Genomic DNA, 20,018 nt, shown 5'->3' with positions numbered 1-20,018 from the left:
ACTAGTAATAAAAAAAAATTGTCTTTAGCTCCTCCCAAGGTGTCCATGTGCTGCTACCCATATTCTAAACAACACCTTAAGCTCACTTGTTTCGGGTTTACCGGACCACTTAATTTTTATAATCTCACCGTCCAGACAAATTACTCACATAACAAAACAAAGGAGACCAAAAGGTTACAGGACAATATAAAGCGGGCATCTTCTTCCCTTTATATATCACAAATCCCATGCACCTCTTCACTCACACCTCACCACAGTCAACTCCACAAACTCCTTCATTTTTCTCGTTCTAGACGCAGAAAATGGTATCCCTAGAAACTGTTCAAGCAACATCTAGATCCATTGACCAAGCTTCAAGCCCCCGTATTTCTTTCTCTGCTGAATTCCTTGATGACAAGAACTTCATTTCCATTAGTCCAAGCCCACAGGCTGAGAAAGATAAAGAAACAGAGCGAGAAAGGGCTAGAAATGCAGAATTTGAGTTCCTCTCGAGCAAAATGAGCAGCCAGACTATGCTAACAGCAGATGAGCTTTTCTACGAAGGGAGATTACTTCCCTTTTGGCAAATGCAGCATTCTGAGAAACTCAACAAAGTCAGCCTTAAGACTAAAAATGCTGAGGAGGAAGGGGAGGTGAGCAAGGAAGAGCCAAGGGTTTGGTTTGTTGATGATGACCCATCTCCAAGGCCACCAAAGTGCACTGTTCTGTGGAAAGAGCTGCTGCGGCTAAAGAAGCAGCGTGCTTCTTCTTTGTCGCCGTCATCATCCTCCTCTTCAACATCATCTTCTTCTAGCTCCCTTGCAGACATTGCCACTAAAGAAGAAGGGAAGCGGGGTTCCGGGAATGGAGAGAAGCACGTGAAGCGGATAAAGAAAGGATTAGAGAGAACAAGATCAGCCAGTATGAGAATAAGGCCGATGATAAATGTACCAATTTGCACACAGATGAAGAGCAGTGCATTGCCACCTTTATTTCCCCTCAAGAAAGGAAGGTTGGAAAGGTGAAGATTAGGAGAGAAGAAGTAGCTCGAGGCTGTATGAACCGTAGGATTGTTCAATATGTTCGTTCATCTCTTTTACCAGTTGATTTAATTACTTCATTTCGAACTTCAGTTTTTCCCCTACTTTTGTGTTTAATTAGAGTACTGTTAATCATGATGGATCTGATGAATTATCATGTAAATGACGACATTATCTATAATGGATGGTATGGACAAAATAATATCTTCTTCCGCTTTGCGTTGCTTAGAATTAAGGCGTACAGTTTCAATTGCTTACAGATAGGAACTAGTGAGGTGTCATGCCACATGCAAAGTTGCAGATCCTGAGAATCAGAAAGGTCCACATGGAAGGATCGGCCAAAAGGAATCTGATCAATTGCCTGAACTAAATGCATGCTGTAAGATGAGAGTGCTATGTCAGGGAACGTCTGACACCCCATTATTATTGTATATCTATCAGAAGGGAGACCATTGGCTAGGTAAAAGATGGTAAATAGCACGGTTCTCTTTCTTTCTTTGACTTTCCAAAAGCTACTCTCGCGGTACAATTGCCAAGGAAGTTCAAAGAGGGTATAAAGCGGAAAAGCATGACGGAGAGATGGAGCAGGATTAACTATGGATAGCATCCCTAATGGCCTCCAGAAAACGAAAAGAAATTGAGATCGCAGGGTCATATGCCGAGGCAAAGTAAATGGTATAAGACGTTTATTAACAACAAAACATCGAGCCTCGTCATTTTATATATAAATAAAAAATAAAGAGAGAACAGGTATAGTTTTTTTTTTTTTTACATCAACTCATCAAAATTACCATAAAATACTAAAAGCATCAATTTAATATTTTAAGCTAAAAACACCTAATAACAAAAACAAAAGTTATGTAAAACACCACTAAAGATTAAAAAATATGATACAACAAAAAACGAATATATATACACACACACACACACACAGGAACAGTTGTTTACGTACAGGTTGACAGCAGAATCCAACTGTGCCTTGTTAAAGAAAAATCACATTGACTTGGTATGCACACCCAGTTGAAGTATATGGTTGTGGTCCTCGTAGAATTGAGGAATTAGAGACTGGTCAAAACAGGAAAAAAAAAACTGATTCCGGATCTGACAATGGCAAAGCTTCTAGCAAATTTTTCAAACCTAGATGCAGTAGATCTCTAAATTAGAATAAATAAGGATTTAAACAAATGGTTAAAATCAGGTTCGACATAAACGCAGTCCTGTCACCTTTGCCTTGGGTGCACATAACGTGTTCTGCTTAAGAAGGAGACGGGGACAAGAACTGATTTCCAGAAGTCCTAATTTAATACATTTGAACAATTAGCTTAAACTAGTACTTGAAAAATAATTTTACCAGTAAATAACTAGCAGCATTAATAAAAACTATTGTGCATCCAAGCTCACCTAAGATTCAGTCCAGGTTTCCCAATAAGATTATTTGGGATTTGGCCAGTCAGATTATTGTTCTGTAAGAACCTGAAAGACAAAGGGACCTTGTCAAGTAAATCGAGAATAAAATTAGAATTACCAAAAAAGCAATTGAATAAAAAGATTACATATGACCAAGAAAACTCTACAGCAAAATGTTTATGTTGTCATCTGCAGCAGATAAATAAAAACATATCTGAACCTCGCGAAGAATGAAGAATAAGTCAATGACTCTGCTATGAAATGGTTAACCATCCAGATTTTTTACTACATGGCGATTTAAGTTGGAAGAATTAGTAGCACGTAATGGTAGTGACAATAACAGGAAAGATAATTGACTAGATACCACTAAATCAGAAAAATGCAACACAAGTTTGATATCCAAACTTCATGAGAAAGCTTGGATGGTGAAATATGTCAAATAGTAGTTCTTCCGATTCCATTTCAATCCAGCAGTACTCCATAGAAACTTACGGGGCTGTGAACTACAAATATTTTTTCATAAGAGATCATTCTTATTATAAAGGTGAGAAAGCCATCTGCAATGAATCAATGACAGCGGTCCAACCATGAAAAAGATTGGGTATCATGACCTGGAAACTAAACCATATATATCAACTCCTCGGCATACTTATCACAGCTTTGTTATGGACAAAACAAAATACTTTTATGTATGTTTCATAAATTCCTATCTAAGATCATCAGTGTTGAGCTAAAAACTGGACCAGGTAAAATGTCTTAATTTGTATGAACAAGGGTATCCATCAAGTCAGAAATGGTCCTTTACCAATTTCAAAGATGAGTGCTTCTAGATTCTACTCATCCATTTTACTTAACAGTGCAGTAACCTACGTGAATCCCACGTTGGTACTTTTATTGCGTAGAAGAGATTGTGTGCTATGTGCCTATGCAAAGGAAGGGTTGGGATAAACATGCAGATGCCACTTCCTTATTATAAGAATCTAACGAGATAGACCACCAAAGGTTCAGTGTATGCAATAATACAAATTTCAAATTATTCAATGAACAGTGTCACATTTCCAATTGTGCTGAGTTCTAGATCTACGATGGAACAGTAAAGGATTTCTTAACATTCAAATCATACACTCTTCCATTAAGTTCTGTCCATTTAGCATAACAATTAGGAGCAGGAAACAACCAAAAGCATATTGAACAACAAACGCCCAAGGTGTGAACAGCATAGACTGCAAATATGTGGATAAGGAGCCGAGGCATGAAACTAAAGCATAGAATGATAACATGGGACTTGCATATGTTCTTGTGTTAAAAAGACTTACAGTTCTCGAAGATCCTTGATGTTTCCAAGTGACAAAGGGATCTCGCCAGTGAATTGGTTGTCTTCCAAATGCCTTTCCGATATGAAAACAATGCCACGTAATGTAATATTTATTTTATATTTATCTAAAAATATTTTGTATTAAAAAAAAAAAGCCAAACCAACTTGCAGACAAGATGCACTCAAACAGTTCCCCCAATATTTCCACACACATATTAGCATGCTATTATACAAGCAAACCCCTGAGGATATATAAAGTATCCCACCATATCGTAAGCAGCAGGGATAATAGGTTCATTTCAAAACAAACAGGTCACCGATACTATTCAAATGGTGACCAATCCACAAACACTCCATTTCCAAATGCAACCAAGCACCCTAATTTAGGCCAAATGGGGAAAAAAACAGGGGAGGGCAGGAGGACAATCTTACAATGTCTCCAGCATCTTTAATGAACTGAAATCAGGTATTGATCCTGATAAAGTGTTGTTCCCGAGCCAGCTGTTAGAAACAAGAGATCATCAATCTAGAAATTCCTGTACAATTTCCACTAGTTGATGATTATAGTTTTGATAACTTACATGCCAGTCAATGCAGTCAATCTGGCAATACTAAGTGGAAGTGATCCTGAAAGACCCATGCTTGTCAGGTTCCTGGAATCAAGAAGAAAACAGAAGATAAATTGTTTGTCAAGGGCTAAAAAGCATTGCACATACTGAGAATCAGTCTTTCATGACCAGATCCAACTTACAAAGTAACTACTCGAATCCGGGGGCCTTCAGAGCATGCAATCCCAGTCCATGAAAACTGACGTGGCATACAGGGATCACCGTTCCAATCATGTGGAGTATTCTGGAAACTGCTTTTCAGTGCTTCCAGAGCTATTACTGCACCAAGGAATAAGAATTCTATATAATCAGTACTATCAATGCAAGTGACAAATTCAAAGCACAATTATATGATGAATCCAACTCCAATTCCACCTACCTTAAGTTAAAAACGAGCACCACTTGGACAAGACGAACACTACGGCAAAGTTTATGTTATCATGCGAACTGTGATGCAGAGAATGAATGCAAATATTTACAAATGCACTTAATCAGCATAAAAAGTCTTTTTTCTTCCACCACGAATCACATTCACACTTTCCCGGTCTCATGCTTAGCTATATGATTTCAGTTAAGCTCATTCAATGAATGACGGCAACAACAAAATTCTTGTAGAAGTTCAAAACTTTTCTAGAAAACAAATTAATTATATTAATCCAATAGAAAAGGCAAGTCCTTGTTAATCATACCATCTCTTGTAAGTGTTCTTCCTCCAAGTGCAATCACATCAAACACCTCTCCACCGTTAATCATCGGATCAATGCTCAAACCAGTAGCCGGAGTCAAAGCAACCTTCGTAAGACCACCAAGAGGCCACTTATTTGCAAAGATAACAACACCAGCCGGCGTCACAGTCATGTTCTTATAATACGGTACACCATTAATACTTATATCAATAATCCTCGAACCCCCTGGCGAGGAATTATGATCGTGTGCAAAGTATAAAGCAATATAGTATGTTGAATTAGGAAGTGGCACTGGAGGCCAGTTCATTTCCTGAGGACTTGACCGGCTTGTTGTCAATTCCGTTTCAAATATCTTGGTAGGAGGAAGATTCCAGATAGTAGAAACAGACACATTTTTACTACTCGATATTGTTGAATCATTTGCTCCAAATGGCTCCCAAACTCGGTCGAATTGATCATCAGGATATCTAATTGAAACAATCATTCAATATATGCAGAGAAATAGATTTCGTAAACGACAAATCAACATGCAATTCAATGTTCGGTTCTGATAACTCACCGAATACGTTCATTGTGGCCAAAACTGTGCCTGGCAACCAAGCTAAGTCCAGCCTGTTTAAAATCAGTCGAATTGTACAACGAATTTTCCAAAATCACGAACTCCAAGGCCGAAATAAACGGGTCAGATTCCGTGTACGAATTTGCAGCAATACAGAAACTCATAGTCTTCCCTCGAGCCAAGAAAACACCTTCGTAGTAAGACGACATGCCATCTCTATAATCCTCCGTGGTATTCACCACGCTCCAGAGTGTTCCATCAACAATCTGATCGAAAACAGGAGGTGAATCATTGCCGTTGATTCCTCCGTAGAAGTAAGTTGACCTGATCATGTACTTTGCTCCGCGGAAAACATTGACCACGTAGCAGAATTTGCGGCGGAGATTATTTTGCAGAGGAAATGATCGGACGGTGGAGAGAGTGTGATTGAGTACTGGAACTGTTAGGTTCTTTGCGGTTCCACCGGTGATGTAGCCAGTGTCTAGGATCCATTGAAGACCGTTGATTGTTGACGGCACGGTAGCACCGCAATCAATTAAAGTACCTGCAAATAATTTTTTTTTTAAAAAAAAAAAAGCAAAAAGAAGATGGAGAAGTTAAGAGAAAGTGAAAATGAAAAAAAATCTAGAGTGGGAGAAGTGAAGGGATTGAATTACTGACGGCGAAGAGGTGGAGGTTGGGAGGTAGATAGGGAGAGGATAGAAAATACAGAAATCAGGATGATGAGTGACGGAGGGGACATGACGGAGAAGTCCACAGCTTTAATTGTAACAGAATTGGAATTCGATGAGAGGGAGAGGGAGGAGCTTGTTTTGTTGGGTTTGGTTTGGTTGGTGAGGGTAGTGGAGGTGGTGGTTGTGGAGTGGGTATTGAATGGGTCGTTGGGGAGGCATCCACTACAAGAAAGGAATAGAAATAGGGAGGAGGGGGAGGAGTTGAGGTAGAGGGAAGGAATTTTGGTGACGCGGGAAATGGGAGGGCAGAGTCAAGCAGTTTGTAGCGGAGTTGTGTTCGTTTTGGCTGCGTAATACCGTGGTGTATTTGTTTGGCCTGTCACTGTCTGTGAATTCGCTATGTCAGGATGATTCTGCGGATCGGCTCTTGGCAGCAATGACTTATGGCGCCATTTTTTTTCCTTTTTTTTATGAGGATTTTCTCTAAATATGATGCAGCGTGGTTATGTTTTTTTTTCCGTTTAAAAGTAAAAAATTTAAAAAGGAATTTATAATTCACCAATTTGATAAGAGTGGAAGTAGTTAAGTATCGTCCTTGAATCTATGGCTTTGAGTTTTTCTTCTCGCGTAAAACTTTTCCTTTTCTTTTTTTTTTATATTTTTTTTATATTTTTTTCAAAGTCAAACTTTTCCTTTTCTACACAATTATTGAATCCCAAAAAACAAATATTGTATATTATTTTTTTATTATATTTAATTTAAATTCTGATTTAAAATTTGTTGGGTGACATTTTAATCTCTCTGTCATTTTTTTACAACATTCACACTTAATTCTCGAATTTTTTTTTACCTAGAATAAAATACAGCCTTGTAGCATGTACGTACTGTGGTGCGTTCTAAGAAGACTACTTTTTATATATATATATATATAATAATAATGAGAAATGAGTTACAGATAAACAAAACATGCAAAAAAAAAAAATGCATGTATTTTTGAACGTTGTGAGAGATAAGTGGAGATGCAACCACCAAATTAACCAGCTCCACCGTAAAGGAGATGCTATTTAAGATGTATAAGTGCAATATGGTCCCTGCCAATATTTTACTGTTTTGACTGGTCTGCTACTTTTTGCTTTTTATTTGTACATTTAAACCGCAGTTATTTTTCAATATATTTTTTTTAAAATATATTAAAATAATATTTTTTATTTTTTAAAATTTTATTTTTAATATTAACACATGAAAACAATCAAAAAATTAAAAAATAATTAAAACAAAAAATTAAAAATTTTGCAAACTCCAGTTGAAAAAACACCACCCACCTAAACACCCCAAAGCCATGGTTTTGTTTGCTTTTGTTAAAGAATAATATAAATCATATATTGAGACCTCATCTAATAATTTAAGATATTGGGTTGAGATAGTTATTTGATATGGTATGAGAGCCTTAATGACCAAGCGGTTACGAGTTCGAATCTCACCATCCTCATTTATTTAATAAAAAATGAAGCACAAGGTAATGTGAGTCTGTGCAAGTTTCGAGGTCAAAGTGTTTTCACTTGAGGGGGTGTATTAAAGAATAATATAAATCATATTTTAGAACCTCACCTAACAGTTTAAACTATTGAGTTGAGATGGTTCTTTGACAGCTTTGAAAAAAAAAAGACTGCGATTTTGAAATCACATATTTTAAATGAAAATAATTCTATTTTTTTTGTACAGCTGTTATATATATACATAATTTATTAGGAGGCCCGTCGAATTTCATATTATACAATACAAAACAACTATGCTTTAAATTTTTATTTTATTATCACAATCTTGAGATTGTCATGTTGAAATTTTCAATAAATGGATCATATGAGAATTCCAAACATTCCCTGTAAAAAATTGACCTGGGAAAGTATTATCTTCCATCCATCTCTCATTGGATTCTATAGTCAGGTGAAAGTATACGATATAATGCAAGACACTGACATTAGAGTAGAGGATCCCCACTTTTCAAATAAACGTCTGCTGTGATTCGGCGAGCCAAAGAAGTTGTCCATATCGTGCTATCTAAGACGGAAAAAAATAGAATGTTATGGATATGACTACCGATATTTATTTTGTGAGTTCATTTTAAAAGAGAGAAAGAGATGGACGATAAAAAAAAAAAATCACGTCTAAAATTACAAAAAAAATAAAAAGTATTTTTACCTGAGTTTTAAAATATATATTTTTTATTTTCTTCTTCTTGTTTTTCTTTTTGTACATGTTTCTTTTATCACCGTAGTATTTTCGGCGCATGTGAACCAGAAGCATCAAAGTTAGCATTCGTGACTCACGCGAGCTGTCACGTGCATGAGACCACTGGCTGGGCTTGCCGTTGCGTCCTTCCAGGATGATTATAGCATTTGTTTGGAAATTTAGTGTGCAGTGTGGTTTTGTAGAAATATTTGTTAATTAAAAATATATTAAAATAATATATTTTTTATTTTTAATATCAATATATTAAACCTGGTTTAAACAAACATGGTAATATTTTTCGTTTCATATATAAGAAAATAAACTTTACATATCATTTAATATATAATTTATAATAATTTACGCATCAAGTGTCAAGTCAGGAACATACAAATTTAACTAACGATTTTTTTTCAAGTATTACAAGTTTATTATTAATGTTTAAAGGGTTTTTATAACATCATTTCTCCATCCTCCATTTGAATGCATGTTCAGGAAATCCCTAATTCAGTGAAGAAACAAAATTTACAGATACAAGGATCGGGTTTTTAATTAAATTAGGACGAGGACAGTAGAATTGACGTGCTAAGAAAGATGAAAGATTATCGAAGTAAATCCTCAATTACCTTTTCAGATATCAGTTAAAAATGAAAATATTCTCAGTGATTTTAAAATCTTTTTGGATTTTGGGTCCCTCTGTCCTCGCTAACAAGGAAACTCTCTCTCTCTCAGATTTCCACATCCAAATTCAACCACCATCCCACGAATCCATCAGCCACAGGGCCCCAATTTTGTACATCCTTATTTATCTTTCCTTGTTTTTTTTTTTTTTTTTGAGAGAACCAACCAATGCCCATCTAATTGCCAGCCAGCCACATCCACAGACAGTTTCTCTGTATTTTAACAATACACAGGCATTTATGTTATTTGTTCAACTCAAGCCACAAATCCTGGACTTTTGTTCGTCTTGAGATGGTAATGGTGGCAGACAAGGCAAACGAGAAAAAGACACCGCTTCCTTTTCGTCTCCACTAGATTTATCTGGTTTATTTGAATAAATATTCCAGTTTTGGGTTTAGATTTGTGCACAAGATTGATGATTGTGAGATTTTTTCGGAGAGAGAGATGGTTTATATGTTGGATAATATTTTTATTCTTCCTGGTTAAAATGATTGATAACTGGTACATAGTGATCAGTAACTATAAGGGGTTATCTTTAATAGATTCAGGGACTTTTGTATAGTAAATATTTTTATAATAAAAGAAGATAATGATGTTTTAAATAGAGATGTCTTTTAAAATATACATATAATAAAAAATTGAGATTGTGAATTGAAATCGTAATGATTCATGGGCTATCATATAGCCTATTAATCAAAAAAAAATTTAAATAGAAAATACGGGTTAGAATGTAATTTTTTAATGATATCATTGACATACACATTAATATATTTATTACAAAAACACTAATACAATAGAAACATGTAAGTTATCGAGAGATTTTTTATATATTATTTATTACACTACATTAATAATGGTGGAGACATGATAGACATTTAAATGAATTTTATACATCTAATAATACAAAAAAAAATAGAACCTAAAAATTAAAATACAGTTGAGTCTATAGGGGTTAAGCTTTCATTTAAGTGAAGCCCGGGAAAGCTTTTCTCTTCTTCTCGGTTGAGTCCCGAAGATCAAACATTATTTACCAGTAAACAATAACATTAAAATTTTCAATATGAGATCTAGCATGTGATTGGAATTATGGTAATTTTTTTTTTGTTGCAGTTTTTTTAAAAAAAACTATAAACTATCGTTTTTAACCAACATTTTAAGAGGGAATTTAAAAATTAACACGCGCAAATTGTAGTGTATTTTAATTAACCAAATGCTTTCAAATATATATTTAAAGTAGAATGTTCACCACACCACATCAGGAAATAAAAACAAGTGGAGCTTGATTTTCTAAACCTATGAAAGTAATATTTGGATTGTAATGATGATTATTTTTTTAAATGATTTTAATTTAAAAATATATTAAAATATTTTTTTTTAAAAAAATTAATTTTAATATCACCATATCAAAACAGTAAAAAAAATATTAACAAATAATTTAAATTAAAAAAAATATTTTTTAAACACAAAATAAATACACAGACGTCCACTAGGATAATACACCGAGAGGAAATTGTCAATAGCGAATTACAATTTCCTATTCCCATTCCATTCCTCCTTGCTAAGCATCACGTAGAGGTTAATTAAAAAAAAATCATTTTTAACAAATGTCTTAAAAACACTCATGAGCAACAGACCATAGCATTAAAAGAAAATCTCTTGTGCGAGATTTAATTTCTCATTCTCATTTCGGTATTTTTCAACCACAGACATAAATAAGTTGAGAATATAATTTTTATTTTTATTTTCGTCGTTCCATTTCTTGTCGCTGGACATCACCCGAGGATTAATTAAGAGTTTCAATTAATTATCGACAAGTATATTAAAAACACTTCTCACCAGCAAATTATGACATTAAAATAAAATCTTTTGTAAGGGATTCAATTTTGCCGCGTACCATGCTTTAAAGAATAAAATTTATAAAAAAAGTAATATTTAACTCTAAAAAAACATAAGTGAATGTAATTTAATAAAGTGAACTCGCGATGCAAGTCATGCACATAATAAGATTCAATAGATTTTTTATTTTGATGATAATTTTTCATTTAATTATGTGAAAATAAAATGCATGATATTTTTTTAGGATGATTTTTTTTAAAATTAAAAAAATCGTGGCAAAGATGTAGGTTGAGATGACAAAGATAGATCATCAATAACAAACGATAAAATAACATTTTTTAGGTTTGAGTTAAATAAAAAAATAGATAATCAATAACAAATGGTGAAAATATTTTTTTTAATTGATGGACAAAAAAGAATTAAAGAAAAAAAAACAAATAATACTATGGATTTTGTGGATTAATCTGTTAAACTTGCGACTCGACTCATAAATAGAATTGGGTTTAATAATTTACTTAATCAATTTTTTTAACCTAAATATAAAATAGCAACATATTGTTTTTTAAGAAAAAAAACTAAAAAGAGCCCATGTGTGCGGGTTTGATGACCCAACTTGCATAAGCATTAAAAGAAAAATAGTCCAAGCACGGGGCCTTCTAGCCTAGCTCGTGTGCCTGGGGCAACCTTTATTTCTTAAAGTGATGGGTGATCCATCATTTGTTTTATTTTTCTTTTTTCTCTTGAAAAAGAAGATAGAAGATGACCAGAGTCGTCGAAAAAAAAAGCTTTGGTTTTTTTGCTAAAAAACCCATTTTAAAACTATTTTCAACAAAAAACACATAAAAAGCACCTAAATATCTTGATAAACTTATCCATAACCTCAAAAAACCAAAATCAAACCAAAACAAAAAATATCCCTGCAATTAGATTTGCCTCCCAAGGCAAGGAGAAAGAAAAAATTCCATGTAAAACTCCCATAATGAAATGAAATCCATTGACATTAATATTAACCATTTTTTGTGCCCGAAAACATCATTAATAATAACCTTTTATTTTTACACTAAAATTTAGCGAGTCTCTCTCTTTTTTCTCATAAAATAATTATTGAAAAACAAGAAAAATGAAATTTAATATTAAAATTGGTTTTTTAATAACTAAATAAACCAATTACCTAATAATTAATAAAAATGGGAGACCAAGAGAAACTTTTCAAATGAAATTCAAAATCATCACCCATGTTACTCTTATTTTTTACTTTAGTTTTATGTATTTCAATCCAACTATCCATTCAAAAAAAAAAGAAAAAGTAAATAAGTAATTGGAAACTAATTTAGATTCAAAATAACTCAATTATGTAAAAGAAAATGGATGATCAAATTGAAAATCCAGAAAAAGCTGACCATTCAGGTTCATATTGATTTATTAGATAGTGTAACAGTAAATTCACCACACAAACAAAAGAGGTCTCTTCAATCCCTCCCTTGTTTTGTTGCCAGCACGCACGACGATCCTGCCATTCAATTAGATCCAATCCAGGTGGATCCCAACGTCGTGTGGACCTAACTCTGCTCCGCCCACTCACATAGCATGCGCACGTTAGCATATTTCACAGCTTCTCCTCGCTTCGGCGGGAGTGCACGTTAGCAATTTAAAACAAACCGACCCCAGTGCGCAATGTCCACCTAACTAGATCCGGACCGGAAAGTCGAGTGGCCGGTTTAAACCCGACACATTTAATACTCGACATCCCCACCAGAGGAGGAAAAAGAAAAAAAAGGAAAAAAAATCATAAATGTGAAATAAAAGTATTTAAAAAATGTAAATCTCCAAAGTACCCCTGATCCAGTGATCTCTTCAAAATCCTAAAATTTCATTTCTAACCAGCCTCTCACTTTCTCTGTGTTGATGGAGCTGAAGAAGCACCAAGATCAGAGAGTCCCTGAGAGGAAGGGGCAAAAGAGGAAACTAGAGGAGGAAATCGAGGAGGGGAAGAGGGAGATCTCGGCGGCGGAGGCGGCAGCCGCAGCTCCATACGGTGAGGCACGGAGAGTGATATTGAACGAGGTCTATACCCAGGTTAATATCCTCAACTCTACCTTCTCATGGCACGAAACTCATCGCGGTGCTGCTAAACGCGCCACTCACATCCTCGCGGAACTCGCCAAGAACGGTAACCTCAATTTCCTTAAATTTCCAGGTCTTACTTTTGTTCATGAAATCGAGATCCGGTTTCATATAAGTGTGTTTTCGCATGTCTTGCTTATAAAACGAGGAATTTTGTTACAGAGGAAGTGGTGAACGTGATTGTTGAAGGAGGTGCAGTTCCTGCACTGGTTAAGCATCTTGAAGCACCACCGTCAAGTGAAATTGATCACAATAACTCGAAGCCTTTTGAGCACGAGGTCGAGAAAGAAAGTGCTTTTGCGCTTGGACTGCTTGCTGTCAAGGTGAACCAGTTCAATTACTTTTATATCTGTATGTTGCATGTGGTGTTTGAATAATAGAGTGAAAAAGATTTTGATTTCGAGGTTTCCTTTTCTGCATAGTTAACTTGTAATTTTTTTTTATGTTATGCTGATTTTATTAAAGGAATATAGTTGTGTTGTTGATCATCTACTAATTGAACAGCTAGTTATCTTATTCTTTATAAAGAAATTCGGCATACAAGAAGGGAGGTTTTAGGATAAACTTTCTTTTTACTGGTTTCAAAGATTTCAAAGTACGGCCACGAGTTCTATGATCTGAATTTTAATGAATAAAGCAGTTAGCATCGTTCATTTACTTTGTCGTATGAACATTGTAGCTGTAGTGGCACGCATTTAGTCCTTGTTAGGAGTATTTGCAGGATATTATGTGAATATTGTCCCCAGCATGTTATGACTGAAGCCAAGAAAGGCAGGCAAAGGAGCATACATCCTGCTGAAGAAAAGAATCATGTGACATTGTTAATATACTCATGATTGTTTTGAATAAAAATATAGGTTGCGCTTGGCTATGCAATGACAACTGAATAATTGCAGAGGTTCTTATGGAGTTCGAGGCAGGAATCTATTGTCTTTGATGGAACTATTTCAAAAGAATATCTAAAACATCATTGAAATGAAGCACGGTTAATTTTTGAAGCATTGAGTGATTCACTAATCTTTTATGTTGTACCCCAAATACATATTTGGTGTAAGGCATTTGAAGATTTTTGTTGAAAAATAATCCAGATATAACATTGAACCTGTGTTCCCTCCTAAATCATGCTCTTATCTTGTTTCTCTTTCTGACAGCCAGAGCATCAGCAAATCATTGTCGACGCTGGGGCTTTGTCACATCTTGTGAGCTTGTTGAAGAGGCAGAGGGATGTTCACAGGGACGGTTCTAATTCTCGAGCTGTGAATAGTGTAATTAGGAGAGCTGCTGATGCTATTACCAATCTTGCTCATGAGAACAGCAGCATTAAAACTCGTGTTAGGTTTGCTAATTTTGTTGATAGTTTTTTGTCAATTCTGTATTCAGCAGTCAGCTTAGTATCCTTATGGTCTTTGGAACTGGACATGCAGGATGGAAGGTGGGATTCCTCCTCTGGTTGAGTTGCTCGAATTCACTGACACAAAGGTGCAAAGAGCAGCTGCTGGGGCACTTCGAACCCTGGCTTTTAAAAATGATGAGAATAAGAATCAGGTGATTGGATCTTCTATAGAAAGTTGGATTTTTATCAGGTCACTTGTAGAAGGAGTAAATGTTAATATTTTCTGATTTTGCAGATAGTTGAATGCTATGCTCTTCCCACCCTTATATTAATGTTGCGATCTGATGATGCTGCCATACACTATGAAGCAGTATGATATTTCAAACTGTCTTGTGTGATTAATTTTGAAATTTGCTTGAGTGAGGAATTTTGTTTTTGCACTTCTTGTTTGCTTCATCGTGAGTTGCTTTTTCATTTTTGCAGGTAGGTGTGATTGGGAATCTGGTACATTCGTCCCCAAACATTAAAAGAGAAGTTCTTGCTGCTGGGGCTCTGCAACCTGTTATAGGTTTACTTAGGTTTGTGTAATCTCATAGACTTGTCACCTTGAACTGTCTTTCAACTTGGCCCAGCAGAGTTTCAATAATACCTAGTTTTAAAATTTGGAGCTTGTGTTATTTTCTTTAATTCTCTTTTGCAATTTCTCAAATTTATTTTTTTGCAACAGCTCCTGCTGCTCTGAGAGCCAAAGGGAGGCTGCTTTATTACTTGGACAGTTTGCAGCAACCGATTCAGATTGCAAGGTGCTTCAGAGTTGTGAATTTAACATCGTTTGCATCCCCCCTTGAGTTCTTGAAAGTTCACCCCTCCTCCAGCTTATCTCTTCCTTTTGGCGTGTCTTTTTATTCTCTTATTGTTTCTAAGTGTTTACATCCATCTTTAGCTCTTGAACTGATAAACAATGCACTAAAGAGTGCACATTAATCTGTTGATGCTCGTTTGCCTGACCTTTTTTGATCATTCATTCACTGCTATATTTGCTCTCTCTGCTAGCTCTCCCTGTTGTTTTGGTAAATTGAAGAACAAGTTATTTGCAGGTACACATTGTACAAAGGGGTGCAGTTAGACCTTTGATTGAGATGCTCCAGTCTCCTGATGTCCAACTGAGGGAAATGTCAGCATTTGCACTGGGGAGGTTGGCGCAGGTTACCATTTATTTTTTTTTCTTTCTTCTTTTTGCTTCACTTACTTTAGTTGCATACAAGTACAAAGATCCCAGTTATGGATGAAACAACGTTGCATTTGCTGGTAGAGTTTACAACCTTTTCCCTCCAAAATACTCTGGATCTGGCCACCAATGATTTTCATAGTTGCATAATATGATTTGCGTTATGATTTGGATTCTTGCTTTTTCCATCAAGCAAGTTGAACTCTCTAACAGAGTAGCGGGGTATTTATTTACACCTCTGTTATCACAATCTTCTTCCTTCCTCTCCCTGATACTTGATTTACATGTAGGAAATTTGCTCCTTTCTTTCACTCTTTTTAACTGCTAACCATTCTTGTGAGGTCAAATTTCTGGTGTTGTAACATGTAAATGTTCGTACTTGTGTGCTCGTTGAAGAGTTCCTTTGCTGGCAGGCTCAACTTTTTTGTTTGTTTTATTCCTTAAAATTGACAAATTGCCCTGCTTCAAATTATCTTTCATCAAATATGTAAACGTTCTACACATCTCAGCAACACATTGTTTAAACTTAATAAATCTGAACTTGAAAAGTAACAATGTCTTTGAGTAAGTTCTGATGTGTAATTCCGCGAATGCTGGTTGGGTGGTTCCTTTTGGGTTGAAAAAATTACTCAATTTCAGGACACACACAACCAAGCTGGTATAGCCCACAACGGTGGTTTGGTGCCATTACTCAAGCTTCTGGATTCAAAGAATGGATCTCTTCAACATAATGCTGCATTTGCTCTGTATGGTCTTGCAGATAATGAGGTAGTGGAATAATTTCTGAATTCTTTGGAGCTTGACCAAAAGTATTGTCTTTGTTCCGTTTTAATAAAAAAATTATTAAACTACAAGTTTTCTTATATTGTACAATCTTGTGGTGTTTTATTTCTCCAACAGGACAATGTCTCTGATTTTATCAGTGTGGGAGGAGTTCAGAAGCTGCAGGATGGAGAGTTTATTGTTCAAGTATGCAACTTTCTTCGTTTATAGTTGAACAGTAGTTGTTATATCTAGGTTCATATAAATGCTTATCCTGCTGATGCTGTATTGCTCTAAGCAAATGGTAGCTTGGATATTTCCATGTTGGAATCTAGATATTGGCCTTCTCATTGTGTTTTAACCTGATCTACAATGATCTATATAAAATCAATAACATGTTTCCAGGCGACAAAAGATTGCGTAGCCAAGACTTTGAAAAGATTAGAGGAGAAGATTCATGGAAGAGTGAGTTTTTATTTTTTTTGGCTATTTACTTTCTTTCCCTGTCCCTTGTTCTCTTCCTTTTTTCCTAAAATTTGGCAGTTATCTAGTTGTGGAAAGTGTAGGAGTTTTATTTTTCTTCAGAACTTTATATCCAAGCCTTAAATTTGTAATTGTGTAATTTTCATATGTAGGTTTTAAACCACTTATTATATCTAATGCGTGTAGCGGAGAAGGCTGTCCAACGACGTGTTGCTCTAGCTCTTGCACATCTTTGTTCTCCAGATGACCAGAGAGCAATATTCATTGATAATTGTGGCACGTTCTATTCTTATTAATTGTGTGATTTGAAATTTCACACAGAAGAAAAATCTTATTTTCTTTTTATTTGAGTGCAGGATTGGATTTACTTCTTGGGCTTCTTGGCTCTTCAAGCCTGAAGCAACAACTTGATGGAGCCATAGCTCTTTACAGGCTGGCCAACAAAGCAACGACCCTTTCTCCTGTGGATGCAGCTCCTCCTTCTCCAACACCGCAGGTGTGTTTCCTCTCTGAACTGTTTGTTTGTTTTTTCTCATGCATTTTGTTTTATTGTATAAACAGTAATAAGTGACTTTTTGAGCATGTTCACTGCAGGTTGGATTTTTTATCATGCATTTCTGTTTGATGCTTTTTTATCACTTGTTCTTTGTTTCAAAACATGAAGATAATCTATCCTTCCAAATTTCTGTCTGTTATTCGAATTTGGTTTGTGAGATAACAATTAATTCTGATTGCAGGTATATTTAGGGGAGCAGTATGTAAACAATCCTACATTGTCTGACGTTACCTTTCTAGTTGAAGGTAGAAATTATAAGTTCTGGATACTGCTGTGGTACTTGTCTAGGATACTTGTGATTTTTGTTTTAGTGCAAGGCACATTTTTTGCTGGCCCTGTCGGGTTATAATATTAACTTAATTGTATTGCAGGTAGAAGATTCTATGCCCATAGAATTTGCCTGCTTGCTTCTTCAGATGCATTTCGGGCAATGTTTGATGGTGGTTATCGGGTAAGATCTTGTCATTGTTGTCACGTGTCATGTTTTACCCATCTTCATGCACCTCTTGGGGGAGGTTGCTAGAGATTTTTGTTTTCCAACTTTATTTCGTCACCCAGTCTTCATTTGCAATCCGAACTCATTTAACTAATATAAATCATCGGTTTCTGCTTTCATTATTTTCAAAGCTTTACTATGTGTTCGCCCCCCTTATTGTGTGAATGCCAAACTCAATGGGATAAGTAGCAATGTATTATGTTTTGTTGCATAGCATGGATAGGATAGGCTTGAGTTAAGGTAATATGCAATCAGGCAACCAAGATGACTCCAATGAAATTCGTGTCCATCTTGATTAATTCCTCTGTCTAACAGGAAAAGGATGCAAGGGACATTGAAATTCCGAATATTAGATGGGAGGTTTTCGAGTTGATGATGAGGTTTGTTGAGATGTAAAGTTCAGTTTCATGAAAAATACTCTTGTAGTGAACAACTATTTAACTTGTTTCTGTTTTCTACAGATTCATTTACACAGGTTCAGTAGATGTTACATTAATTATTGCACAGGATCTCCTCAGGGCTGCTGATCAGTATCTCTTGGAGGGGCTTAAGCGACTGTGCGAGTATACCATAGCACAGGTGAGCTATGAAGGTTTTTTTTGTGCAATCTTGTACTGCTTTCAGTTGAAAGCTGATGGCTGATAAACATTCTATGTTTGCTCAAGGATATAACATTGGAAAACATTGGAAGCATGTATGAACTTTCAGAAGCTTTCCATGCTATTTCATTGAGGCACAGATGCATTTTGTTCATTTTGGAGCAGTTTGATAAATTGAGTGATAAGCCCAGGTTCGTTGCCTTAACCTGTGTACTTGCTCTCGCAAAAAGACCATTTGGCAATGAACTGAAAAATATAAATATTTGCTTCTAATTCCACTGGAAAAAGATAGGAAAAAGAGTTCTAATCTGAGATCACATGACGCCATAACCTAAAATCAAGGGGGAAAATATTTCTACTGCTGGAAAGAAAATTTACAAAAATTAAGTTGTTCTTGTGTCTATCCTTGGAAACAATATTGCATGCTTTTCACGTAGAAGGATCTCTCTACTTGCTCATTTGATTGGAACTGTGTAATAGTTTTTTCTAGAATCAAACACTTGTTCGTATGGGGTATTCTATATATATATTTAAAAAAAAAAGACACGGTTGGTTTCAAACTCTTCAACTGGTTCTTGACATTATTTCGTGTGCTGAAATTTGCAGGCACTCTCAATTAATCCAGCGCATAATACCCGAGATTCGCAATTACTTTGAAAAAGCCCTCACCAACCCTCACCAACATAACTCGCGGCTGTAGATGGCTGGTCTGATTCTTCATATCTAACTAGATATTTTTGTACAGAAAGTGGTAGATGTTCTCATTTATTTCTAGCCATTCAAATGTTCTAATAGGTTAGTAAATAGGATGGCTCCTAAAATCCTAATCATCCCCGTTGCCAGAGTTATGTTGCAAATGCACTGTGAGTTTCCAAAATTAGTTCTGTTGAGAATGTTGATGGAAACATGGCCCCCTCCCAACGTTATTGTGTTCATGGATTGTGATGCTTATGTATTTTCCCCTCGGCATTAGCGAGAGATTCATCGGTTTGTGGACAATAGTAGTTGTTGCTTGAGTTATTTACTTCGCAAACGAAATAGTGGAAAAAAATCCAAGTCTAGAATCCTTCTTGAAGAAGCGCTTGGTTACTGCTAGTGTTTTTTTTGTTTAAAAATATATTAAAATAATATTTTTTTATTTTTTAAAAATTATTTTTGATATTAACATATTAAAATATTTAAAAATAATTAATTTAAAATAAAAAAATAAAAAAATTTCAAACAGAACTAAAAGGTGACTTTCAATGTGAACTGTATGTCCGGTGGCGGACTGGGAGAAGTCCAATCAGTTTTAGTGGTTCAAATTTACTCTCGATCTTTAGAAATTTGTGCCCCATATTTCTCGAAACTTCCTCTTGACCCTTCGTGCAAAACCGTTATCTTCTCATTCAGGGTGTCGTGATTTTTTGAAGAGCAAACTCGTCCT

The 20,018-nt window shown here is 35.4% G+C and overlaps 3 protein-coding genes across 5 annotated transcripts; 2 read left to right on the top strand and 1 right to left on the bottom strand.

Moving 5' to 3' along the window:
* The first annotated feature begins 203 nt into the window (after positions 1-203).
* LOC7467026 (uncharacterized) lies at positions 204-1,221 on the top strand. Its single transcript, XM_002312484.4, has one exon. It carries the CDS (start codon positions 303-305, stop codon positions 1,002-1,004), a length of 702 nt encoding a protein of 233 aa, XP_002312520.2. The 5' UTR covers positions 204-302; the 3' UTR covers positions 1,005-1,221.
* Positions 1,222-1,860: 639 nt separating this feature from the next.
* On the bottom strand, positions 1,861-6,654 carry LOC7457861 (leucine-rich repeat receptor-like serine/threonine-protein kinase At2g14510). 3 transcript variants are annotated; one of them, XM_024607607.2, is made up of 10 exons: positions 6,255-6,654; positions 5,595-6,138; positions 5,039-5,502; positions 4,493-4,628; positions 4,323-4,394; positions 4,174-4,242; positions 3,743-3,814; positions 2,421-2,492; positions 2,244-2,314; positions 1,861-2,156 (listed from the first exon to the last, which is right to left on the bottom strand). In XM_024607607.2, the coding sequence occupies exons 1-9, from the start codon at positions 6,334-6,336 to the stop codon at positions 2,275-2,277; spliced, it is 1,551 nt and encodes a 516-aa protein (XP_024463375.2). In that variant the 5' UTR covers positions 6,337-6,654; the 3' UTR covers positions 1,861-2,156; positions 2,244-2,274. The 3 variants fall into 3 exon arrangements, with proteins under 3 accessions (XP_024463375.2, XP_024463376.2, XP_052311516.1); XM_024607608.2 differs by having other exon boundaries at positions 1,861-2,084; positions 6,255-6,653; XM_052455556.1 differs by having other exon boundaries at positions 1,861-2,314; positions 6,255-6,653.
* Positions 6,655-12,883: 6,229 nt separating this feature from the next.
* LOC7457860 (ARM REPEAT PROTEIN INTERACTING WITH ABF2) lies at positions 12,884-19,612 on the top strand. Its single transcript, XM_024607605.2, has 19 exons — positions 12,884-13,181; positions 13,298-13,458; positions 14,287-14,471; positions 14,560-14,680; positions 14,764-14,838; positions 14,952-15,046; positions 15,196-15,271; positions 15,566-15,673; positions 16,336-16,464; positions 16,597-16,665; positions 16,864-16,923; positions 17,094-17,217; positions 17,298-17,437; positions 17,679-17,742; positions 17,869-17,948; positions 18,309-18,373; positions 18,455-18,572; positions 18,659-18,783; positions 19,199-19,612. Exons 1-19 carry the CDS (start codon positions 12,917-12,919, stop codon positions 19,290-19,292), a joined length of 2,154 nt encoding a protein of 717 aa, XP_024463373.2. The 5' UTR covers positions 12,884-12,916; the 3' UTR covers positions 19,293-19,612.
* The last annotated feature ends 406 nt before the right edge of the window (positions 19,613-20,018 follow it).

This window comes from Populus trichocarpa, chromosome 8 (genome assembly GCF_000002775.5).
Source record: "Populus trichocarpa isolate Nisqually-1 chromosome 8, P.trichocarpa_v4.1, whole genome shotgun sequence".
In the NCBI taxonomy this organism is placed as follows: domain Eukaryota; kingdom Viridiplantae; phylum Streptophyta; class Magnoliopsida; order Malpighiales; family Salicaceae; genus Populus; species Populus trichocarpa.
The sequence above is the reverse complement of the archived record's forward strand: the minus strand, read 5'-3'. Positions and strand labels throughout refer to the sequence as shown.

Coding starts and splice junctions, on each gene's coding strand:
- LOC7467026 (XM_002312484.4), top strand. CDS start 303: ATGGTATCCCTAGAAACTGTTCAAGCAACATCTAGATCCATTGACCAA.
- LOC7457861 (XM_024607607.2), bottom strand. CDS start 6,336: ATGTCCCCTCCGTCACTCATCATCCTGATTTCTGTATTTTCTATCCTC. Junction 4,243..4,322: donor TTGACTGCATTGACTGGCAT/GTAAGTTATCAA, acceptor TGTTTCTAACAG/CTGGCTCGGGAACAACACTT. Junction 2,493..3,742: donor ATCAAGGATCTTCGAGAACT/GTAAGTCTTTTT, acceptor TTTGTCTTTCAG/GTTCTTACAGAACAATAATC.
- LOC7457860 (XM_024607605.2), top strand. CDS start 12,917: ATGGAGCTGAAGAAGCACCAAGATCAGAGAGTCCCTGAGAGGAAGGGG. Junction 17,438..17,678: donor CTCCTTCTCCAACACCGCAG/GTGTGTTTCCTC, acceptor TTCTGATTGCAG/GTATATTTAGGGGAGCAGTA. Junction 18,374..18,454: donor GTTTTCGAGTTGATGATGAG/GTTTGTTGAGAT, acceptor TGTTTTCTACAG/ATTCATTTACACAGGTTCAG.